Below are 27,351 nucleotides of genomic sequence, written 5' to 3' on the forward strand. Positions count from 1 at the left end.
TATGCAAATTTGACAATGTTAAAAGGTGGAGCACACACACTTTATTACTGGTTCGCAGGGTTAAAGAGCACAGAGTTCTAAAGCATTCAAAAAGATGGGGTCCAACAAAAGGCAAAGATTCTGGGGCAACGACGCAGAAAAGGTATATTTCCCTCACTTAGGGGTCCATTAGGATGGAGGGCGGACGTCTTCCGCCGGGCGGGCGGTAGCAACCGCCGGACCAGCGGCGGACATTCACCCGCCATCGAAGCCCTGAACACCGCCGGTCCGATTAGCATTGCGGTCGTGACCGCAGCGGTGCGATTTTACGCCCGCCACTTTTGCACTGGTTGCAGTCTGCCGGCTTGCCTGGAGTGCGGAGCTGCATCGCTACAATTGCGGCGGATCAGGGCCTAGCACTGCTGGCACGATTATGATGCCGGAGGTAGCCAGTTTTACGCGGCGGTGGAACCGCTATAGAAAGGCATGCGGAGAATGTCTCCAGGGGTTCATTGTGGATCCCCAATGTGTTGGGGGTGTGTGTGGGTGCACTACATGTCCCTGTACCAGGTGGCAGGCACTGTGCAGTGCCTGCAACACAGTGCAGGGACATCCAGGACATGCTTGTTTGGACATCGCGGCGGTGCTGCTGGCAGCACCGCCCGCCACAATGTTAACCGCTGCTATCCGACCGCACCGGTCGGATTTCCATTGCGGAGCATAATAATTTTGATTTTGAGTGATTTTCCGACCGCCATGCTAATAGACCCCTTAGTCTGATGACAAGCCCATTTCACACTCTGTTTCCACTCCTGTCTCAGCTTTTTCACCTCTGCATTCCCTAACTACCATGTTTCCCTCTGGCTTGAGATCTCACCCTTACTTCCACTAATGTCTCCTTTCACACTGGTAAAACATATTAATGATTCCACATTATTGGCACTTTATTCCTGTTATTTGTAATGGATGCACAGCAAATTAGGTTGTTCTATTGTACAGCCCGATGAAACCCTTTTGGTGAGCGCACTTTGGAAAAACGTGAGAATAAAATAAATAACATAACTCTAAAGCAATAAGAGACTCATATTAAAAATATGTCCAAGCCTGCCTTAACACCAGCAGAAGAGAAAGGGCCTGGTTAGTTAGAAACATGCGCATACTTCAGATTTGGAGCAAGCAGGGTCTGTTTTGCTCTTTGTAACAGACGGCCTGAGAAAACCTTAACCGTGTTGAAATATATACCGTAGACAAGTCCAGTGTCTTTGAAACAAATTTAATTAGGCACTTTTTAATAATACAAAAGGGATATTCAGGTACTGACCTTACAGTCAAATAACAGAAAACAATATCTAAGATTATTGTAAAGGTTTTTTTTATACAATAGAAAATAACAAAGGAGCTAGTCTTCTTGCTAAAACATGATCATTTTCCTAACTCAGTCCCCATTCATTACAGGAAAAAGTGAATCATGAAATACCCGTTTTTAATACAAAATACTCATTTAGCAAACAAATAGGCAGGTCAATAAAGAAAAAAAGACAATGCGGTTTCTTATTCTGAAGTGAATGCTTTATAATAGGGTTCTTTCGAACAATTAAAAGCTTCACTAGGGATGTTTACTTGATGTGATATAGTTCAATGTAGTGGCACAGCAGATGTACTCATACAGTAAATATATTGTATGTAAATAAACAAAGCATAAAAACACACATTTGCAAAATGACCATATTAGTTTATCCGAGGTGGAGTTGACAGTGAATTTATACATGTTGTTTGGTTATTGTCGGTTTCATTCATATTTTAACATATAGTGCGGTTTCCTAATGACGTTTACAGTCCATCCACTTCGAATAAGCAAAGCAGCAACTCCATGGGGTACAAAGCCAGTGAGGATTCTCTTAGAGATTCATGTACCAAAAGAAAACAGGGAATTTACAAGCTGTATTGCTCACTCACAAAGTAAAACTACAGACTTTGTTCAATGGAATATTATTGTGTCTCCTAAATTCTCATGCCTGGACTTCAGATACACAATAAAAGAAATAAGTTAGTGAAACTGTAAAAACCATTGGCCCAATTTACTACACCTTTTCCTGTGTGTCTCACTCCATTAAATTCAAGAGCAAGTCACACCAAGTCAGGAATGAGACACACACTCACTGAAAAACCTCGGTGAATCTGGCTCAATGTGGCACCAGTCTGGCTCCATGTGGCAGCAGTCTATCTGTTGTGTTCTGGTCTCTTGAAACTGTGATCTTCTACAGGCCGACACTATCCTTGACTTTCAAACAGAAATGTTAGAAAGCATGAAACATTTCACATAAAAGCATGAAAGCAGCAAGGTTAACAGATAATTTGTCACTGCAGTCAGCTGTCCTATGTCAACAGCACAAACGGACTCGAGTGCACAAGATTGCAACAAATGGCCTCAAAAATGGTCTTTTTGCGAAGAAACATGAAACACCCAACTGACAAATATGTTGCCTAGGGCTCTGAAAATCCTTGTGCCAGAGCCGACTTTATGATAGATCTCTCAAGAAGCATAGGGAGCTACAAGAGATATATTAAATATAGGTTTACATACATACTTCATGTTAGGCAAGGAGAAGAGAATTTTACCTAATGCGCAATTAACAAAAGATCAAATTATATCATCAAAAGTGTCATAAACAGTGATTAATTGTTAAAAGATTGCAACTGTTATTCCTTATCAAACCAAATGAGACATTTCTGTCCTTTGCATATTATATGAACAAGATATACATTGTATCCTCCTTACACTATTATGTGCACTGCAAATGCACATTACAAGAGCTTTGGCATTAATTAATCCAACATATCCTCACATACCTACATCACCATGTCTTTTTCTGGCATAGAACCCCAAACAGGCACAAAAACCAACAACACTAATTGCAATTCCTAAGATAAAAGCAATTGCATCCCCCCCATCCATGGCTTCTGCCACAGGAAGCACAGAGAGCAACGAGATGATAACTGGCAATAGTTTAACAATGTTCACGAACATCCCCATGTTCTTCTTAATTGTGATCCGGAAGTTGCAGATTTTCAGATTTTACTGAACCAAGGAGGTCAATTTAATCTATTGAAAAAAATGAACAGTAGTAAGATATATAGCTTGTATAGGAAAAAGTATGTTAAAAAGTCATTTTCTTCAATGAAGAGGTGTAATCACAAGCTCTTGATTAAAGGGTTCATCGGTATCTTTAAAAGAACATCAGCTCAGCCACCCATCCAGCTACGTCTACCGGCCTAAACCCTTTGGATCCCAACATTTCTAGCCCTTCTCTGCAATCTAGAATATACTTATGCTAATACACATTACCACACATCTCCCCCACATATAATGAAATATAAGAACAAGAAACCTAAACAATACAAACAGAAAATTTAATGAGGGAATAACATGGTAAAGACATTTGCATAACAACACATTTGTCAAGAAAGAGATAACAAATATATACCCAACATCTATAGCAAACAGACTATAGAGAAACAATGTGCAATATGTCAAAGCAGGTTAAGTGGGCTAGACCACATAATCATTCATATACAAGGGACTACGAGTTTTCCTAATCGATTTCCTCAGAGGACCACCACAACTGTTACCACAGATCTGATACATTAATACATTTATTGTAGTACTCAGCCATCACCCAAAACACATAAGTTCTTCTTTGGATGAGGGAGAGGCCATATTTTTAATGGCGTTTACTAGTTCTGCCTTTGGGACCACTCCATCAGCAGTTTGTGAGTAGCCCCGATAATCAATTTCGCCGACGCCAAATCTGCACTTCTCTAACTTGATGGTGAGATTATGCGCACTAACCCTGTCCAGGACTTGTCTAACTCTTCTGCCATGTTCCACCTCCTCACGTCTATATACCAGTATATTATCCCGATACAAGCAGACACCCACTACATCGTGCAAGGTTTTCTCCATGGTATGTTGAAAAACGGAGACTGCCGGAACATAACCAAATGGCAACCTTACATATCTAAAAGTACCAAATGGTGTGACAAATGCAGTCAGATCTTTTAACTGTTCATCCAACAAGATCTGATGATAAGTAGAAGTTAGATTTATTGTACTAAAATCCTTAGCTTTACCTGCCATCATCAACAAATTTGCAAAATTAGGAAGGGGATATTTATCCACCAAGACACACTAATTAAGCTGTCTAAGGTCCACACATAATATCAGAGAACCATCAGCCATCCTTGCAGCCACCACTGGAGCTAGCCAAGCTGTCCCTTCTACCTCCTCAATATATCCTGGAGATTTAAGTTTGTCAAGTTCACAACGCATCTCTTCCTTCACTGCAAACAAAACACCACGTACTTTGCTAGATACAGGAACATAACCTGGAACGAGTTTGACCTTGTGACAATAACCCTTCAAGCAGCCTAATTTTCCACTGAATCCTGAGGGTAGTCTTTTTTAACTCATCTTGGAGTGTAGTGCTATGACTTGCAAGATTAACATGCTGAGTTTTTTTTAAAACAATGGGGGTAATTGTTGTTAGGGTCTAACGTGACACCTAAATCCCTTTTATGCCACCTACTCAAAATACGGTCTCCTTTTTTAGATGCATATATCTTCCCAGAGGTAAACATCCCTCATATTCTACCAAACCAACAAAATACCCATGCAGTTCTATGGGATCACCTCCATAGGTACAAGGTATTTTGTCAGGCTTAAGTAACGTGATTTTTCCTTTCAACTTGTCTTCATAAAACGTATTGGCTACAATGGTAATTTTAGCACCAGAATCAAATAGAACTTTCGTTCGCTCACCCTTCACTTCTATAAAGTCTAAGATACGTTTGCTTCCTACTTGAGGAACTATCCGCCAGCATTCAAAATCATGGGCTTCCTCACTCTGTCAGATTCTACTTCATTTACCCTCTGCTTGAAACCTTTTATCCTACAAGCCACAGTAAAATGTCCTTTTCTTTTACAAAATGTGCACAGACTTGTGAGCAGGACTTGCTTTATCATTTGCAAAATGTCAGCCTCTATCACATGTAAACACTTCTTCACGTTCTTATCTTCGGCCTTAGCAGTATCTTTATCTATGTGGGGTAATTTCGCTTCCCCACCCTTAGTAGAAACTTTCTCCTTCATATCACAGCCAACAGAACACACATCTTTGTTAAACTCTTTTCTTTATTACTTGTACACACTCAAAAGAGTGCTCAATTCTTCTTGGGACAAGCAAGACTTCATCCAAAGTAGGTTCATCTTTGAGCCACAGTTCCTCACGCACTTTCTCAATCCTGTAACCTAACATGAACTGATGTCCAATTCTTTCATCTATCAATGAACTAAACTTGCATAAAGATGCTAAACGTCCATGATCTGCGACATAATTCTCTGTTGACTCTCCTCCCTTTTGTACTCTTTTCCCAAAATAACGTTTTAAAATTGGGCTTACTTTGGGTAAGTCGTGTAAATCACATTTATGTATACATGTCTCATTCATTTAAGTCAACATCAATACTGTCAGTTACATAAAGAAGGTGGGCAAAAACGTCTTGCCCTTCAGAACTAAGACAATTAAGTAATAAATCTGTCCTCCTCTCTGCACTAAAAGAGGTGCCACACACGTGCATAACTTTAAACCATCTTTTTCCATTTGCCTACTTTATGGGAGGATAACCAGGAGAAGAAAAAATGGTGGTGCTGTAACATTTTGCATTATTGAATTTTAGCAAATAACTCAAGAGAAGAAAGAAGAGAGAGAAAGAGAAACGTTTGTGACATTACTGTATAGTACTAGCTGTCGGACAATAAAATAAAACCCTCACAACTTACTACCAAAATACATATGAATGCAGTGCTCAATACACATTGTATAGTGTTTTCTTCTTTCCTTTTAAAATTGTTATTCTCTACTGCATAAGCGCTATGCTGAAATTCCTTCTCACCTCTTATAACTCACATCGGGTTTACAGGACTATTTAGTGACCAAATCCTGAAACTGTAACACTTAGCTATACCCCTATAAAGCCAAACAACAATACATTTTCAGCGTTAATGAAATGATGGAAATAATAATAAAAAAAAAGGCCTCAATGTCGTTAATAGCTAATCAGCAACACGCTGTGCATGTCAGCGCCATGAGCCACCCACAGCTGTAACTGACACGCCGGGAGGGCTCTTGGAGTGGTGCTGTCCGAGTCAGCGAAAACAAAAGAGCCGCAAAACATGCTTGTACTCCCCCCCCCCCCCCCCCACCCCACCCCCCGTACCAGCTGCATCTGACACTCCGGTAAGGATTCCGGAACTGCTGCTGTGCTTGTTAAGACGTGACCGGCGACAAAATCAACGTGAAGATGTGTCAAACAGAGAAAATGCTCTCGCTACAACTGACATGCCGGTGAGGATACCGGAACTGTCGCTGTGCGCGACAGACATCGACAAAGTCACTGTGGAGATGCGTCAAGTGGAGATTGTCTGACTTCAGATGTGCGTCACGGCGCTGGCACAGAGGATAAGCGTTGTAAGCTCTTCTCGCTTGAGTGACGCTCGTGCCTCTGAACTCCAAAGCGCCAACCTGCCTGGGATATTCAATGGCGGAAATCGGCTTGAGCACACAACGGCAGAAAATAAAGAGAAATAAAACCAGTAATGAACAATGAATAAATATGAATGTTGGTCAGTGTAAAATATACACAGCAAGCCACTCGTTCTTCAAAGTAGCGTTAGTGCCAGCAAAGTTGATAATTCACCGGTCTTGAAATCAGTAGAAAGGCAGACTAAAGACTCACTTAGATGCCAGCAGTGCATCGTGCGAGTCGCAAGCATAAGAAATGTACCAGGAGAATCCAACTCTCATGTAAATGCGGTCTCAAAGCCCTCCTGGCAGTAGCTAGACAACGATTATGGAGTTGAGCTGTCCTTGTTCCAGTCGTCGCCAGTGTTAAAAAGTCCTTTTCTTCAATGAAAAGGTGTAGTCACAAGCTCTTGATAAAAGGGCTATTAGTATCTTCAACAGAAGAACAGCTCAGCCACCTATCTAGCTATGCCCACCGGGCTCAAACCTTTGAATCCCTGCATTCTAGAATATACTTATGCTAATACACATTACCACACAGTCATAATTATTAAAATGGAGAAATGCGCACTGTATCAACATTATCCAAATCAGAATCCTTCATTTGCAATTTCTATAATGTCACATTACAAAAATATACTTCAAGCTTTAATTGGTCAAGATATGACTGATGTCACTGTTTAATAAGAAACTGACAGTGTGATCTACACCAGGGGTAACATTTTCTCTCAATGAAAACTGGGTTTATTGACAAGAAAGGAAACAATGGCTCGCAAGGATTGATTTAAAGAGAACGATAGGAATTATGTACAAAATATATCATGCGAGAACTTCCTGAAAATGATTCAATTCAGTAACGAAACGCATTCAATTATCTAGATAGAAAACATCATTCAAGTTATTACATGGACAGAAAATCTCAGAATCGAAGTTAATTGGTTCAATTCTTCAATATTTTCATATTCAACATGCTAACAGTGACGTACGAACATCTAGTTGTAGCACTGACGGCAAAGTGCATGTTGAAACATGAGTAAAGTGCAAAAAGAAAACTACATATGGACCAAAAACTAGTTATAAATCAGGGTAGGTCAGAGTCAACTGATGCAAATATACAATCCTGTACTTGATGCCAACGTTTCGATGCTTGTGTTGCATAAGCCCCAATGTCCCATCAACGAAAAGGCATTAATATTGGTCAGTCTATATCAGCTGCAAGGAGACCATAACAAATGAATCATAAAGGAACAGATGGTAATACAAGGACAATGTAGTTACATGGGAACACTGAAGTACAAACAAATTATGTAGCCTCTACCACATCCTAATGCCCTTTGCACATAGTTCAATAGATAGTGAAAACGAATCGGAGATGTCAGAAGATTGTGTTTGAAGTCAATCAGGCTTCCTTGCAATGCATTCCATAATTTGTACAAGGTACTAAACATACAGGAATGGCCACATGTGAATATTGCGCGCAAAGCTGAGAAAACATTCCAAATGCACCGCACATGAGGTCCAATATGGAGGGCCACGTGGGCTCAAGTCTGGGCAGACACACTTGTCACTGTTATAGGCTAGCTGTGCTCCTTATCTAGGAAGCTAGGATGTTTAGTTCAAGAGTGTGTGTTCTTCTATAAAAAATAGAAAGCCATATGTACTTTTTCTGAAGTTCAAGCAAATGCACAGAAGCAAGGGAATAAAGACGCTGCACACTGTCAGATGGGAGTGAGGGTAACACCATTTCTTGTTTTCCCTGCCAACAAGTCACGTGTTAAATACTACGTGGCCATAGGTAAGTAGATGTTCTGTGTTACCAGAAGGCAATGAGCTGTAACAGAAAACATGATCATATCAAGTCCTATGTTTGTGATAATGAGGATAAGTATTTCCTAGTCATGTCAAGCACGGGTAATACACTACACTGTATGCAGCACAAACCAGTTTATTTTAACCTTCCTGTACTCAGCAACCCAGCATCTTTTCCAAATGTAAAGAGTTTATCTATGGCTCTGGTCATTAGACCAGCAGAGCATACCAATAGGAGATGCACAATCTTTTGAAGGTAGACAGGTGGATTTTAGTGGTTATAGAATGGTGTGTTCAGTATGATGATTATCATTATGGAGAGGGAAGCAACTCGGGGGGGGACTGGGGGGGGGGGGGCAACTGGAACACACAATTTATTAAACTTTTATAAAGAAAGCTGAAACACATCCAGTAAAATCAGGGCTTGATCATGTGCATCCTGGAGAGCAAGGTGACCAAAAGAGCAAATGCTTAAGCAGGGGTGTGGAATTCCTATAGCCTGAAGCCCAGGACATATTGTTTGGGGTCAAGGACAACAAGTCTTAATGTGCGTTTTGTCCTTGGGACAATAGGCCCGACCCCTGCAGCACAAACCTTTTGGATGCCAGATTACCATACCACATTATTGATCAAGAAAATTCATTGTCTGTAGTTAAGATCATTTTTGTGCTCATAAGTTAATGCAGTTCGAAATTGTATTTATGGTTCATTAATGCAAATTCTTTATTATTCGGGTGAGCATTCTAAGGAAATATTGTAAGCTCGGACTGCATTTCTGACAGTGGTTTCAGTACAAACGTGTACACACGTTTTAAATGTTTAGCAGTATGAGGCTATGTATAATGCTCCCAGAATGCTCTGATTAGATGCAAATATTTGCAGAAGCTTGAAAGCAAGGTGAACGATTCTTTGCTTTCAGAACAAAATGTTGACAAAAAAATGCAACTAGAAAAAAAAACATTTTGCTAAACTACTGAAAAATGTTAAGCACCATTTCTTTTGCAGCATCATTTATAAAATGTGTTGATGCATGCCAGTATCTCCCCAAAACATTGCTAATGGAAAATTGGTGTAACCAGTTTCAACAAGTTTATGGGAAACACAAAAATAAACAAGCATTGGCAAAGTTAGTAGATATGAAATTGGTGGTCAGCCTTTTGGTTTTGTCAATGCGTGTCTTGTTTTGGCATGTTTTTTGTAAAACCTTATTGGTGTGGAAGCTGCCGGGCCTTCACCATTATAACAAACATTGGCAAAAAGCAACAAAAAAAGGTTTCATCTCAAAAAGCACACATTGCCACATTAGTTCCTGGCACTGGACAAAACCACTTTGTGTGCCAATATGCTCCTTGAGAAACAGCAGAATTTAGTCACTCATAGTGAAGCCAGCCGGTATATACACACAGAGAGAGAAAATTCTCAAAAGTGTACCCATTGTCTATGTCCTTGCATTAGTGCATATTTATGGCTTGCATTAATTCATAAGTATTTACAGAAGTAGGTCAAGAAATCATAGTCCTGGAAAATATTTGTGAACTGCATTTTAGCACGAGCAAACATGCAATGTGTAGATTTGTTCATGAGAAAATCTGTTGAGCTTTTGCAAGTTCACTTTCCCTCCAATCACTTTTTTCCCAACCCTGGAGGCAGTTTTCAGTCTGCCATTGTGAGGAGTAAATTTCCAGCCTCTCTCAGTATGGGAAAAGATAAGAGAAAAGCTGGTGAAAAACCTTAAAATATGCATGTTAGTAGGTTTGCATAGACTCAAACGGGAATTCCAATTCTGGAACTATTGCTTACAACTACCTTCAACCCCTGTATTTAGATCTGCGGAAAGGTGGCAAAATAAAGTAATTGGTAGTATTCAAACCCTACTAAGGTATGAGCCCTGGAATAATCGGGGAGGCTATATCAGAGCTCTTATATGAGATTGCTGTCATAATTTGTCACTAAACTACATGGCATGGAATGGACAAGTGGATTTTGTTACAGGGCAAGTAGATTTATGAAGCAACCTGCCCCATGGACAAGTAAATATGTTATTAAATTCCACACCCCTGCATAAGACATTTAGAACATCACTGATGTGTTTAATTGCAGGCGCCATTATGTTATGCTGAAAATTACAACTCTGTCCTCAAACAAGGACGTTCACTATAGGACTTCTTGACCATGGTATGAAAAGCACAATGCCTTAAAGATGCTCACTATAGGAGGTATCCTGAGGTTATAAAAAGGAAATGTTATCCACTGAAGTAGCACACCACCTTACTCATCCTTGGCAAATGTACATGGTTATCATGCTAGGGCCATATTGCGCATTTAACATTCTGGTTGAGTGACTGGGGAGTGAAGAAGGGCTCATTTGTTTTAGATTGTAAGGTTCGCATCCCCTAATTTCTATGTTTTTTACATATCGCACTTGATTGGACAGGCACAGCGTACAAGGGCCAGGAGAAAGCCTTAACCTGACAGACATGCTTAGAGTAGGCACAAACAGTTCATCACAGCCCCATAATTCATACACATTGAAAGTGTAAGAGGAGAAATGTTACTTCTGGTTTCCTTCACTAAGCCTCGGTCATGACTGGTCCCTTCACTAGCAACCCTTTAAGAGAGTAATGCTTACTCTCATCCTTTCTATTGCTAAAAAGAGCACATGCAATCGACAGGTGGTGATTTTATTAATGGCCACCATTAAGGCACCGGGCATCCCATAAAACAGCTACTACAATCCATAGAAAAGCAACCAAAGCATTGTATAAGAGTTGTGTTGTGGCCTCCTTATACTGTGTTTATCAAGCTTCTGAGAACAGAAACAACTTACATATGAAACCATTGAACAGACTAGAAAAGGGATACATTGTGGCAAGTATCTCCTCCGATGAGAAATAGTTTGAATTAAAATGTTAGACAGGCAGCAATAACATGGAGATGACATTTTCTTTTATTATAAATATCTATTTGCAAGTACATATAGTTTGAGCTCTTTGGATTCCGAGTAATTAGTTGGCAGTATATCCACAAACTCCCTAGTGGCACGTAGAGTTGATACAGATTTGCAGTATGATATGGATGGGTTTGATTCACAACTGTAATAATTGATCCTTCACTCAGAATTGTAATAGAATAATTATGATATTAAACATGGTACTCCTTTGTCACAGGCAGAAAGTTGATGTCAGCACATCAGCGTAACTTTTCATTCAGACATTGAACTGTAGTTTGGCAATAATAGCTGCTGTGTAAAACAAAGGTCTCACAGTTTCCATATATAAATCACCCTTCAGCATTGTGTGATTTGCTTTTCAGAATGACTTTAAGTAGATAGCTTGCTTACCAAACTTTTAAAACTTAACCCCTTCCCCGCTCATGACGGAACCGCTCCGTCATGAGCCACGGTTGCCGTGTGCTCATGACGGAGCGGTTCCGTCATGCCACGACCGTTGGCGGCCGCTCCGCCCACGCGGCGCTGTTTCCCCGCCTGTGCGGGGGGACAACGCAACTGGGCGGAGTCATGACGGAACCGCTCCGTCATGAGCACAGCTCAACCGTGGCTCATGACGGAGTGGCTCCGTCATGAGCACAGCGCCACCGCGCTGCCCCCCCCCGCACCCCACAGTGCTGCGGCGGAATTCCCGCCGCAGCGAAGGGGTTAACTCCCACCAGGCCTCCTTCCCCACAAACAATGCTGGCCCCATTCTTGCCTCTAATTAGAGTCTTGGCCCGCCTCGGTAGTTCCACAATGTACCTGAAACACCTTCTGGCAGTGTCAGTAGTATAAATCTAATGTCCTCATAGTGCAGATAGTCAATTAATGGGTGCCAAATGCTGCTGAATAGCTTATGCTTGCCACCTACGTCATGCATAATCATTTTCATGTCATGAGCAGCATGCTGCCTGCGGCACCATCTAATCAGTAAGGGTGGATCCCCCAGAATGGGTTAGCCCGTTATCTCTTGAATACGTCCAAGCACCACTTTCCAGCAGTCATGTATTCTTGGACATGTGCACCATTTGTGGGGGTGGAATCATCCAACGAGCCACATATTCAGCATATTCCCGCCATAGTACGATCTTTAGGCGTTGCAATGTCAGGTACCAACTGTATGAGTTTAAAGCATTATTCTTTATGTTGGGCCCCTATATAGTTCTTTGCAATATCTGCTCTAGGTATATCTCGTTCTTCATCACTAATTACCCTGCCCTGTGGCTGTTTTCAGGTTGCCTGGTATTTCCACTTCCCCTAAGTTACGCCCTCCTTTAGCAGTCTTCATATGTTTCAGATTACCCCTCTAGAGGAGGTGCATTTAGGCAACAAGTGTTTAAATATTGTCACGTTCCTCGTTGCCACAATAGCCATGCTGCAGGTTCATCGCCCAATGATGTATCTGAGTAGATCTACTCCCCTCATCTACTTCTTGGACATATTACATGATTTATTATCTCTTCTGGTAAACGTATCCACCTTCCATCCTCAAAACAACATGCCCATTAGTGCTGGTGAGAATACTGGATGAAGCGGACTCGTGTTAAGGGGTGATTTAAATTGCATTAGGCGAAGCACATCAACCTAACGTTTGACCAAGATGAACATAATTCATGCAGTAACATGACTACTATGCCAATAGGAAACACAGACAAATATTCTAGTTCCTACTGAAAGCATGTCAGCATGTTCAGCTGGTCAATTATGTCATATGCCATCTAGCCAGTCTGACAAAGAAGGAATGATCAGCTTTTCTTAAGCTGTTAAACATGTAACTGTCCTAAGATCCAACTATCAAATCATTTTGCGTAACCTCTTTGGCACATTTCTGTTTAGCCTCTTTGACACATTTTGGCTGGTGAGTGGAGTTGCCTGTAATGACATTTTATACACCCTTGAACTTTGATCATACAAATATATAGACAGTACGGCTGAGAAGAATGAGCCATAATTCAAAATATGCAACCCAAGTGGCAATCATGGCCATTTTCAAAAGACTCCACAGTTTAAAGGTGGTCCTGCCCATTCATAAATTGTAGCTGTACATTAGTTCAAGACGTTTGCAAACCTTTTTGAGATGCATTCAAATTTGGCTCTTTGGATGATGACATTTTGTCTTTGTATAACTTGTAATTAATATTATGCCTTCTTCTTCCACTTTCAATTACAGATGTGCATGTCATTAAATTGTTTATTGTACAAAGAAATTCAGTGGGGCACCAACATTATTTAAGTGGATATGTTTGGATATTACTGTTTATTAAGGTTTCTTAAAGCAAAAATGGCTTCATGATTCCAAATACAAAAATTTGCAATATAAAAATATTTTGATTATTCAAATACATACAGTAGAATTTGTTCATGACAATTTGTAGATTAAAACATGTTTAAGATTATGGAAGTCTGCAAAGCACCATATCAGTGTCCAGGGGACCCTAGAACTGTTAGTACAAATGCTTTGGGGACATTATGAAGAGGAGCATCTATTTCACACTTCTGTACTCTCACATGCCAAGCTCAACCTTCAAGGACATTATCTTGTAACATTGTTAGGATCTACTCATATACCAAATGCTCTAACTCAAAGGCTAGTATCTTGGAAAAACTCATACTGCGGAATACATTCGCACATATGAATAAATGCCAACTCATACAGCAAAAGTAAATGCAAACGCAATGGCTAGTCGGAAAAATCCCCATATTATTCCTCAGAGTAACATGTCAAACTCCATAGAAACCTCAAACAAAATACTGCACTTCACAGCAATATAATAGTCGATTCGACCACTTGCTATCAATTGCAAAGTTTCCCAAGAATATCTGCATTAAGGACTTTTTTCTGTGGACTGGCTTGGAAATCTATTATTCCAATATTTTTAACCTCTGCATCACTCACCAGCTGATAATGCTCATAAAACTATTGACACAGATATGGTCTTTATATGCTCTTGCATACTATTCGGTCAGTAACCACTATAGCCAACATTCGCTGGCCACCACAAAGACAAATATATAGACAGTACGGCTGAGAAGAATGAGCCATAAGTCAAAATATGCAACCCAAGTGTCAATCATGGCCATTTTCAAAAGACTCCACAGTTTAATGGTGGTCCTGCCCATTCATAAATTGTAGCTGTACATTAGTTCAAGACGTTTGCAACAAAAATTTGCAATATAAAAATATTTTGATTATTCAAATACATACAGTAGAATTTGTTCATGACAATTTGTAGATTAAAACATGTTTAAGATTATGGAAGTCTGCAAAGCACCATATCAGTGTCCTGGGGACCCTAGAACTGTTAGTACAAATGCTTTGGGGACATTATGAAGAGGAGCATCTATTTCACACTTCTGTAATCCCACATGTAAAGCTCAACCTTCAAGGACATTATCTTGTAACATTGTTAGGATCTACTCATACACCAAATGCTCTAACTCAAAGGCTAGTATCTTGGAAAAACTCATACTGCGGAATACATTTGCACATATGAATAAATGCCAACTCATACAGCAAAAGTAACTGCAAACGCAATGGCTAGTCAGAAATATAACCCATATAATTCCTCAGAGTAACATGTCAAACTCCATAGAAACCTCAAACAAAATACTGCACTTCACAGCAATATAATTGTCGATTCAACCACTTGCTATCAATTGCAGTTTCCCAAGTATATCTGCATTAAGGACTTTTTTCTGTGGACTGGCTTGGAAATCTATTATATTTTTAACCTCTGCATCACTCACCAGCTGAAAATGCTCATAAAACTATTGACACAGATATGGTCTTTCTATGCTCTTGCATACTATTCGGTCAGTAACCCCTATAGCCAACATTCGCTGGCCACCACAAAGACAATACCTGGGCGAGTGCTCAACACCATCAGGCATTAGCCTCTCCGAGCTAAATACTGTACAGTGCGTCACAGTGTTTCCTTGCAGAGCCAACCTACTGCACACCACGCTCTCAGAACAGTCACTCATAGTGACTTGTTGATTATACAATTGTGTAAGTACTTCTGCTTCTTATATACCTTTTTTATAAGCTGGTCTGCTGAGGATTGTAATGTATACATCCAGCTGAGACTGATTTCACACAGGACATGACCACAGTGTCCACTTATGGTGATATGACTATTTTGGATCTCTTGTACAGGCAGATTACCAGTCCACTGTCTGCCTGATGTTGAGATCTGCTGGTTAGAACATCTGCATCAATATAATTCTTACCAAGTATTTGGTATATCATACAAGGGGAGACTAGCAAGCCATCTTTGTCTGGTTGCATACAGCTTTGATTTCGTCCACACAAATGGTGACATTGTTTCTGTGCGCTTTGTAGCATAGAAACAATGCTGCGCCGCTGTCAAAGACAAAGCAGCAGTATGTTGAGCCACTTTCCGATCAGTTGTAGCTGTTATTTTTTATATTCAATAACCAAGTGGTAAACAAATCTTTTCAACTTTTCTCCAAGTCTGACAATGAATTCCATTTCAGTGAAGATACATAGATAGGACACCTCACGCTGCAAACAAACTATCAAGGACGGTTCGTACAGTAACAGCAGCCGCCAAAGTGGTCGACACTTATTGAAGGATGGGAAGTCTGGAGTACTTGTAAATGAGAACAAGTAATGCCCATAATCCAATGGCCAATAGAAATTGGTGGCTACTGTTGACCATGCAAGTCCGTCTGACATGATTAGCTTCTGATACTGTGCCTTTGCTTAAGTGTCAGGACTGGGTAACTGTACCAAATAGTGAATCTAACACAAGAGAACCACACCACTCCTAGGAAAAGTTTTGGCAACATGCCATGACGACTTTCATAGGCAAAGCTCATCACTCGCCTGTGCAGAGCTAGTTGTGTCACACAGAGTTTCTCCAAGCAGCAGACTCCCAGATGTAATCGAGAGCTGACCTTGAACTTCTTTACTGGGTTGGACTATGTTTCTTTTCTGACATCCACTGAAAAACTGGATGGCTTTAAGTCATCTGTATTTCAAAATGACTCTGGACTTCTTCTAAAGTAGAGTCTTCCTGGGAAGCTTTTGTAAGTGTTGTCTTCTGGTTTTTGAAGAATTCTAAAGTAATACTCCATGATACACATGCCTCACCCCTCAATAGTGGGTAGAATTTTGGCAGGATTTGATGATTCGTGACAATTGTGCAAGGCTTGCCTTAGTGAGACATATAATTGTGCTCATATGCCCACAGCAGCCCTAGCCTTTCTTTTTCATGCTGAGAGTATGCTTTCTCAACGTCTGTGTAACTTCAGCAGGCATGTAACACAATACTACAAGGTGATTCTTTTTTTGGTTTCTGTTGCACTAGAATGGCCCCTTGATCAACCGAACCAGCATCCACAATTTGCTCGGTGGTCAAGAAAAATAAAGCAGACGTGACCTCTGCCAGTCACATGGTGTATTTTGCTAAAACTTGAACACTTCATCGTAGTCTGTGAACTAATAAGCCTGACTTTCTTTGTCAGCTTCATTAGTGGGGAGCTCGTTGTGAAGTGTAGAATATGTCAAGTGTAGTAGCTGCCATGTTGAACAAAAAGACCACAATTTCCTTGGAAGTGAGGTTTGCTGAATTGTAGAAAGATTCTGGGTAAAGGTGAATGCCTTATCAGGAGAAGATGTAGCAAAAGAGCGTCTACTTATTCCGATCTAGTTTGCTTTTGTCATCATTCACTGAGTGTCCCACTTTCTCCAAGAGTGACTACACTCTTTGTGGCAAGGTGTGGTTGGTATCTTGGTCATGCTCTTCCTGATCGGGCCAAACACAAGTGTCATCACTGCAGCTGAGGCAATTTCTAGTGGACCTGAGGATTCGTCTGATGTATTCCCGCAAAATGTTAGCAGCTGTGAACACTCGGAAACTATGTATTTTGTATCTGAAGAGCCCCATGTGCTTAGAAAGAGTGTTCTTGAACCTGGATTGCTCATATAGCTCTAGCAAATGGTAGCCCTTGTAGAGGTCCAATTAGGAGAAGGCAGCAGTTTCATTCAACCAAATGATCATCTCACTGAGATGTGACCTAGAATATCACCCACTTTCCATCACTGTGTTGGGCACATGCACATTTGCGTGCTACCTTTTTAGCACAGTTACAGTCTGGGTTACCTATGAAGTGAGACCCAACACTGGCTCAATTATGTCCTGATCAAGAAGATTTTGGTGCTTATTCTTCCCCTCACTTTTGAAGGTACACTGGTACAAGGCGATGGGTTGGGCAATATTTTGAATTGTCTTATCAATGTGTACTCTGTATATCATTCAACATTCCCATGTCCACAAAAACAGCAGACACTGCTCAAGATGTGTAGCAGGCAACTTTCAAAACACTCATAGTGTCTGGTAACTTACTGGACTAATGTGTCCACTGTAGGGGCCTGTGTACGACCTCATGGCCACAGGTTCAAATCCCAGCGGGTCCACTCAGCCTTTCATCCTTCTGAGGTCGAAAGAAATGAGAAGCATCGAGTTGGGTAACAATAAACATCTGCTATTCAGCGCCAAGATGGCCTTGAGTGAACATGCGCTTATAAAAACACATTTTACGTTCCGGCAGAACTACATAGCAAGGTTTTTTTTAAAGTTTCTAATTTGATCACTACCTTGATTACCCTCACTGTAATACATCCACATGTGAAAGTGAGAGAGTTGGTTCAATAAAAAATACCAGGCACAGTTCATGTTATGTTGCAGGTTGCACAGCTGTCCAAGACGAAGACAGCAGTGTGAGGAGCCAATTGTAACTTTAATGTTCTACCAATCGAATAGATCTGCTCATGGTTTAAGCTAGTTTGACAGAAAGACATCCATTCCACCATGAAGAGTCTTTCACTCATACTGCTGATTGGAGATGAATCAGCAGAGCTATCACCCTTTGGCCTATCAATGTGCCACGCAGGACGTGTGGATTTGAGTCCTAAGTGGCCATACTTTACAAACTGTTCTTCACTGCATTGCAAGGCACTAGCAACTGCACTTTTGACTAAAAAAATTGACAAATAAATGAATGCGAGGTCAGCACAGTGTATTAGCAGAGATTCACATCTATTAGTACCTCTTCATCTGTCATTCCAGTCCTTGCCACCTTTCAACATATGCTGAACATGTCCTACAGTCTCACTGTATCCAGCTTAAAAGTCCAGTGCATTAGCTCCCACTCATTTTAGTCAACATCATTTGAATGATTTTGGGAAGAAAGAAGCTCTTTAAGCAGCTTACTTCATAAGGCAGTTTGCAAAGTCAAGTAGCAAGGTCTTCTCATTCTTTAAATGCTTTATTCAACGAGTACCTCTCAAATTCTAGGTTGCATTATGGGTCAAAGTATTAATTGAGTCATATGATACTGTCTCATGAAGAAAGTCAAGACAAGGTCCTCTAGATCTTCCCTCAATACGTTCAGGGGCAGATCGCAGGCCTACTCATCAGTATCCTATTCACCTGTTATTGCCACATTTCCTTGTCTCATGAAGAAAGTCAAGACAAGGTCCTCTAGATCTTCCCTCAATACGTTCAGGGGCAGATCGCAGGCCTACTCATCAGTATCCTATTCACCTGTTATTGCCACATTTCCTATCTGAAGTCCAGCATTTGCTTATGAACAAGTCAATAGGCGGATGGCAGAAGAAACGAGGGGAGGATGCCCTCATCTTTAGGCACCATGTTTTGCGGGTATGCAAGTAGAATTTGTGTCTGCTTTAGTGGACATTCCTTGACAAAAGCTTCATAGGAGTGCACCCTATTTCAATTGTTTGGAGGATGGTGTGTGTGTGGTTGGTAATGGAGACAATATGTTGGCTCCTTGCAACCACCAGGTAAATTTCTGATGAGCAGCATAGGCATTAGATATGGGCTATGCCTCGTCACACTTTCGTCTCAATATAGGTGACAGTATTCTGGACCACTGTTTTGCTCTGGAGCCATGTGGAGCTAGCAGACATTTGTATTTTGCTGAATTGATTGCAATGTAGTGACATATACTTTAAATTGAATGTCAGAGACTACTTCTTAAATATTACCATGCTCGTATAGTGAAATGTCACTACAAATAGACGACCAGTTAGCCAAACTCTATAAATCCTTTAATTTAAAAGTGGAATGTAATAATGTTATAGATAGCAGCATGCCTAGAAGCTAGGAGATACAATACTACTGTGCTCACTGTTACTGAGACTAGTGAAGACAACTGAATAGAGCAAACACGCTTTCAGTGATTAAAAAAAGCAAAAAAGAACAAGGGTAATGACTGGATTGCATTTATAGCAACCTATGCGAGCTCCAGTCAGCCTATCTTAAAATCTTGAAAAAACATTAGGGCCTTCTTAAGACAGGCCCTGGTGTCACGTGGTTCTTAGAGTCATTGTCGACATCTTTATGTTAGCATGAGCCCAGTAGCCATGATGCTACTTTTGCGCATGACACTACATGTCTTTATTTTTACAAAGCTCTGTTTATGCCTCTCACATGAGAACTCTCTGCTGCGCTCGTTCTCTGCCTGGTCCAGGAGTTTAGTCTGAACATTGTGAGCAAGGTCGATAAATACGGACTCTGGTTATTCTGTTCTGCTCAGGCCCTAGCATTTACACAAAACATACCAAGGCAGCTATTTTTGCTGGAAACTCGTACTTTGATAATATGGGGATGCACATTTAGGTAACACACACTTGGAGAGGGACCTTTCCAGGGAGAAGAGCAACACCCACCTGTGATGTTGAAATAAGATCTATGGCCTGACGTATGGGGGTCTACTGACAAAGCCCAGAGATCTTCTATTATATAATAATACTTCTGCTTACTAAAGGGCGGGAGCATAGGCACTGTAGTCCTTTCTCCATAGTCTTTGTATAATGAAGTCTCCCTTTATGATATATGGCCTTACTGCAATGCTAATGATATTGGTGTTATGCATCTTTATGCTTGTTGTGGCACGTATTCTACATTTTAGAGCACGTTACTTAAAATAAATAGTTTAAAACTATCTCCATGTCTCTGTCAGATCTTATTGTGGACAAGAACGAGAATGTGAGCGAAAAAGGTGTGTCTTGTTACCGCGATTCCTGAGAGATCCGGGTGTGTTTTGTTCTCGGGTGTCTAATCATTGGTTTCTCCGTTCGGAGTAGGAGAGCAAGTGAGACACTATAGCTAGGCAGTCCTGGGCTTGTGGGCACTAAGGTGGTAGGAAGGCTTAGCCCAGTACACTGAGGTCCCATAATCCTGTGCATAGTTCTGGGTATGTGCAGAATCCCTGCAACATGGCGCCACCAACGTTTGGTCTGGTAATTATTCGCGAGACCCCCGAGTAGCGATCGTGCTTGTCCACAATACCCTCTCACCAAATACCAGAGACGTCCGTGGTGCGAATGATTTACCTCCTAAAGAGATTATAGGTTTATCAAGCTTGGATTCTAAAAGTTTTTTTTTCCTTTTTTAAGACCCAGGGTTGCGCTACCATTTTCCTTCTTTTCCTCTCTGTTCAGAGAATGGCAATTGATATCGCTGCTCATATTCGCGGAGCACTGACTGCTCATTTGACGCAACATGGAGTCTCAGTTGCGGGAGCAAACATTATCTTTGTGGTTAAAGCAAACGCTACTTTTCGCTTCAAGGATTTTTATTCTTGGGTTAGGTTCCCAGAGGTGGATGTGAATGATAATAACTTTCATGAATATTAACAAGCTGCGGTTCTCCGGGATTATAGACCTTATCGGTCACTTGAAGTTCAGTTTTCAGCTTGGGAGCACACCATCTGGTTTAATGGCGCCTTACCCCACCCTGTTACAATGGTCCGTTTATGTCCTTCGACGTAACCTCATGGCCCGTATTGGCGGGTTTTACACCACACCCAATTATCGTGGTGTTACACACGCAGAGCTGCGTCAATTTCATGAATCGTTAGTTCATATTCACAGAAGCGTGATACAATATGTGTCTTGCATGGTCCAGGCGGCTCCGGCTGGAACACCTCCTCAGCAACCAGGACATGGTCATAAGCACAATCATAATTCATTCAGTGATGGGAAAGCGTCCTCAAAATAGAGATGACTTGCCGTAATGGTTAGCTTAACGATTTGAGCAACTCGAAGCTGTATTTCCTAATACTACTTTTGGTACAGAGGCGTCCTCTGGGAATATTTCTTGTCCACACCTTAGATGTACCTCACACTCCAGATCTCATTCATTCTGGTCCAATAATCACAACTGTCCCAACTTTGAAATTGCTTCGTATTGGCACAAACACTTGAAATTAATGAGAAATTAGTTGAAATGTATTAAAACAATTTGTTTCTCAGGATATTACACATTAAAAACCATTTTATCAAAAAAAGGAACAATAAAACAATTTGCAATACACTCAAAATAAAAACAATTCATCCAAATACAATCCAAAAATCATCAGAATAAAGGGGACTACGAAGTACCTACTTACCAGGGGCATTTCTAGAATAGAGTATACGCTCCTGGACTGGAAGACCCGGGAGGCACATGATCTCGATAGCGATCTGACGGACGCACAATGTGAGCAGCTCACGTTATTAGAAAGACTACATTGTCTTAACTATGCTGCTCACTCAGCTGCACACATGCCACAGATGTCAGATTAGGACGTCTCTTGGCGTGACTCATCCACCAGGACCGACCCCATCAGGCCACATTGGCACTTCAGTCTGCTGTTTGAGGATCAGTCCGCTACACAAAACAGAGCCAACACAAGGAGATGATGGACGGAGCGCAGAAACTTTTCAGACACTCCCCCCAGGTCACAGATCTGGGTTGAATCGATCATCGTTCTTTAGCTCACTTCACCCCCCCCAGTTCAGACTCAGCCATATACAAATCAGTCTCGACCCTGTTCCACATGGGAACAGTCCAGCCTGGACTGCCAAGCCAGGTTTTCCATGGACCGGAAACACGCATCCTGGGATCGGGTTCGGGGTAACACCCATCATCAGCCAAGCTAGCTTGAATCCAGTGGCAAAGTTAGCAAGGGACCCGTGGCTGGGCAGAACCTGCCAACTTAGGGCAAACAAAGCAAACACAATGAGATGATGGAAGGAGAGCTGTAACTTTTCAGACACTCACTTCTCAGTCACAGATCTGGGTTAAATCCATCATCGTTCTTTAGCTCACTTGGCTACCCAAGTTCAGACCTAGTCATATGCAAATCAGTCTTGACCCTGTTCCTCATGGGAACAGTCCAGCCCGAACTGCCAAGCCAGGTCTTCCCTGGACCAGAAACAAGCATCCTGGTACCAGTTACGGAGTAACGCCACTAATCAGTCAGGCTAGCTTGAATCCAATGGCAAAGTGAGGAAAGGACTCACGCCTGGACATATCCTGCCAACCTATCACATAATGCCAGGTTTAAGCTAATTTAACTATATATTGTACATAGGTCTCATCTTACTCCCGCCAATATAAATCATTACCAAAGACCAGACGCCACTTGCCCTCACTCTGCTCAGACAGATACAGACTTACACATGCTATAGGCCTACCCAAGTCTACATAATTAATGGTCCAGTATCACATTGAGTTTATCCACATGCACTAAACGCCCGAACTTGCACAAATGGGAAATATGTCTCCTGGAATTGTATTGCAGGCACGAGAAATACAGAGCCACTTCCCGCTTCCAAGACCTATCATAGTGGCTAAGCTCCTTATTACTCACAGGTAGAAGTCCTCTGAGCCCTCGCCATTTGTAGCCTGGACACGCTTGATGCTGACTTGGGCACATGCCGCAAGCTTGGCTGTGTATAGAGAAGACCAGCTTGTGCTAAGAAAAGATGCCACTTACTGGGACACTATCCTACATGACCTGCAAACTAATCATCTGACCTAGGTAGAAAATGGTGCAGACCCCTCGTAGGAAGTCCCGGAATTAGAGCCTGCTGTTGCTATCTGTTATTTGTCCATCTCGTACTCAAGCATACTCAGTAAGCCTTAGTTGTGGATGCCTAATGGGAGTGGCATGAGCAATTCTGTTGACTGTGATAGGTGAAGGAAAAGGGCGGGGGGAGGGGTCAAAGTCATATGGTTTTTTATGCTATTGGTTTAGAGTTGTAATTGCTATATTACTACATATTATATGATGAGTTACCAACATTATCAGTGTCTCCCCTGTAGTCCCGCCTCTTCCACCTACTTGCAGGGGTTAAAGTACCCATATATGCAGGGGCTTAACTTCTAGACATGTATCATAATGTAGAGCTGGCCTTTAGTATCCGCCTTCCTTTTACTGGCTTCTTTGAACCTATCCGCTATTGCCACCCAGTTATGTTGTGTTGGGTCTGGCGGCTTAGTGGACTAATGTGTCTACTCATGGTCACAGGTTCGAATCCCAGAGGGTCCACTCAGTCTTTCATACTTCTCAGTTTGATAAAATGAGTACCATTGAGTTGGGTAACAATAAACATCTGTTATTCAGTGCAAAGAAACCCTTTGGTGAACGCAAGCTTAACAAACACGTTACGTTATGTCGCTGATGCAAGTTGCATGACAGCATAACTTCCACTGATTGTACAACACTAAGCTGATCAGTGTATGCTATACTATATTATTTGTGTTATCCTTGTAACGTAAAAATGAAAGTCAATAAACAGATTGAAAACAAAATAAACCAATAACAACAAAAACTTCACAAATCAGAGGAACTGTAAGTTACAGTTACTCAACAGCTGTCAAATTAGACAAAGTGAACAGGTTTCCACAACCCAATGGTTTTTTCACTTGTGGCAATTCCTCAGTATGCATGTTGTGTCTCAACAAAAAACTGAACTTCAGTTATAAGAAATCCATAAATTACAAGATCAGTCTCAGTACCAATGTGGTTTAAATTATCCTTTCTGACTGTCACAATATTTATGTAGGAAGAACTATGAGACAGCTTAAATTGAGAATACAGGAACCTGTTATGATATGTAAAAATAAAGACATCGCATACCTCTTATCCACACATTTGTTTCTCTGAAGAGAAGGATGGTCGTTTTAAATCACATGGTATTTACCCTTATAAATTCGACCCAAGAGGAGGAGAAAGAAACCTTAGACACAGACATGCAGAAACCAGATGGATCTGCCGCTTGTGAGCTGTAAATATGGACTGAAGATAGAATGACATTTTTTTTAAATAAAAATGAAGGGCAATAGAATTGATAATCTAGGCCATTAAAATGTCAGGACATTTATTTTCTGTGTCTGCACTCTGACAAGGACTGCTCTTACATCTACCCAGTATATAGAGAGAGCCATCTAACATTATATTTTATATATATATATATATATATATATATATATATATATATATATATATTCCATACGACAAAGAACCCACAATTGGAAGCCCACTCTCAGCGTGCACAGTACTTAATTTTGCCAGGCGACATGGTTAGCTCCTCGTGCACAAGACATACAATCAGCCTTACATCCCCTACGCGTTTCGAGCATCACGGTGCTCTTGTTCACAGGAAGGCATATGCGGAACAGCAGTACGGCAAGTGAGTTTGTTTAGAATATAGTCCCGCCCAAGGGGGCGTTGTAGCACAAAGCATGATGGTACTTGCAGTTTCTCGTGATGATCCTTTAGTAGGAAAGATAATCCTATAGTAGGTTTGCCACTGCCAAAGTTCCTTTACCAGAATTAAAACCCCATTGGGTTGTCGATGTGCACACCGGATCACTGCCAATGCCGTATTCACCCTCAGCAAAACTGCGCGCTGCTCCTTCAGCGTTAATATCGTATCAGCACAAGACCCGCTAACCATGTCGCCTGGCAAAATAAAGTACTGTGCACGCTGAGAGTGGGCTTCCAATTGTGGGTTCTTTGTCGTATGGAATATATGCGGCCTTCCCAGGTCGCGGATAGCCCCCACCGCAGAAGAGCGGGTCTTGTGCTGATACGATATCAACGCTGAAGGAGCAGCGCGCAGTTTTGCTGAGGGTGAATACGGCATTGGCAGCGATCCGGTGTGCACATCGACAACCCAGTGGGGTTTTAATTCTGGTAAAGGAACTTTGGCAGTGGCAAACCTACTATAGGATTATCTTTCCTACTAAAGGATCATCACGAGAAACTGCAAGTACCATCATGCTTTGTGCTACAACGCCCCCTTGGGCGGGACTATATTCTAAACAAACTCACCTGCCGTACTGCTGTTCCGCATATGCCTTCCTGTGAACATGAGCACCGTGATGTTTGAAACGCGTAGGGGATGTAAGGCTGATTGTATGTCTTGTGCACGAGGAGCTAACCATGTCGCCTGGCAAAATAAAGTACTGTGCACGCTGAGAGTGGGCTTCCAATTGTGGGTTCTTTGTCGTATGGAGGATATATATATATATATATATATTAAATGTGTCTGTCCCTTACAATATGGCACCTGTGTACATGAAAGTCAAGTCATAGAAGATGCGATATCTACTTTATATTTTCCTAATATGGAATTCAATATGAGTTGATTCCATTTCCCTTTCTGCATCAGTCTTTTGATGTATATGGATAAGTCTTTCCACAGCATTATTTCTTCATCACTTACTATATAGCAATCACAACATTACAAGTTGGGTGAGCTTGTGTCCTTCCAAAATGACACGAGTGTATAGGCTCTGCCCAACCAAAGCTTTTGTCACATTTTCAACACTTTGTGGCTCAGTCATATATATTTAAAATCTATTGCCACCATTCTTCTCACAATATTCTTTTCACTATTTGTTTGGTCTACAATGTGCAGACTACGCCAATGTTCCTTTTATGATCCATACTTGCTAGTTCAAACTGAACTCTGTCATTTGGAAAATGGAGTTCATGGATATCTAAAGATCTACCAAACTTTTACGGCCTCTGACTTGCTTACTATTCAGCCCACATAAACTTTAGTTTTCTTAGCAGCTTTTATAATCACATTTATCTAAATATTTTTCGTTATGAACTTTCAACACTATTGATATGTTCTTGTGACTGTCATGTCTTTCTAGAGTCATTTTTATTATTAAGACTTACAGTTACTGATCCATACAGGGCTTTGCCCCTTGCAGAATAGTGCAAGTATACATGCCCTGGCTAATCCAATTGCCATTCCAATGTAGCCCTTATGTATACGTTCTGTTCAAACCAAGTATTGGAGCCTTCAATCACTTCTATTGGTTCACTCTAGTATTTGAACCCATCTCAAAATTGAATCTGGTTTCCACACAAATGGAACCATTCCAGCCATAAATTTCCTGTACAGGTACGCAAAGAAACGTTCAATGGTTATTTAATAGGGTTTCTCTTATGTTCTATTACACTACGGGTGTGCTTTCTAATCTTTTTTTACTGTTATACATTTTATCTATTATTTTGAAGCAGTCCATCTGCACCACTAACTGGCATCCTTCAATAGTTTTGTATATCAATTTTTTTGACCTCTTGCAATATAACAAGGTGTTCTGTTTTCACACAATTGTTAATATGGCCTATATATACTCTTTGTATTCACAAATACATAAACTAACTTCTAACTTTCAATGTTATGTTTGTTTAGTTGATATGCAGTCTTCTGTTATATCACGTTCTTCCTCTTCCATTCTCACATGGGACTCAACTCTCACACAATTGATATTGTTACTCATTCTCTATCTGACTGGCATGAAGACTGGCAACTGATTTTTCAATTCACTGGCTGCTTTAAAACTGTTCTAATCTGTATATAAAAAAAATAATTCCATTCAATGCATAACGTTGGCTAGAATATTTACTAGAATACCTAACCACTAGACTCATACATTGTAATTAATTAACATTTCTCTCTTGCCGACTGCTATCGTTAAGACTTTGTGTTTACCAATATAGAGCTGATTGCACATGGTTCAAGCAACTATTATTCACACCCATGTATATTTTTTTTGTATCTCTTCACATGACTATTGTTCTCTCTACTGCCGCACAGCCCCATGAAGTTTACTCATCATGCCCCATTCTTTTTTTACTTAACCGGGC

General features: G+C 41.0%; 1 protein-coding gene across 1 annotated transcript in view; it reads right to left on the reverse strand.

Moving 5' to 3' along the window:
* Positions 1-1,236: 1,236 nt before the first annotated feature.
* Positions 1,237-27,351, reverse strand: part of SMIM30 (small integral membrane protein 30) — a 100,133-nt gene continuing 74,018 nt past the window's right edge. Inside the window, exon 3 of the mRNA XM_085653173.1 lies at positions 1,237-3,082. Within this exon, the coding sequence (XP_085509299.1) occupies positions 2,822-3,013 (192 nt within the window). The 5' untranslated portion in view covers positions 3,014-3,082 and the 3' untranslated portion in view covers positions 1,237-2,821. The remainder of the gene's footprint in view (positions 3,083-27,351) is intronic.

Source organism: Triturus cristatus, chromosome 4_1 (genome assembly GCF_964204655.1).
Source record: "Triturus cristatus chromosome 4_1, aTriCri1.1, whole genome shotgun sequence".
NCBI lineage: Eukaryota > Metazoa > Chordata > Amphibia > Caudata > Salamandridae > Triturus > Triturus cristatus.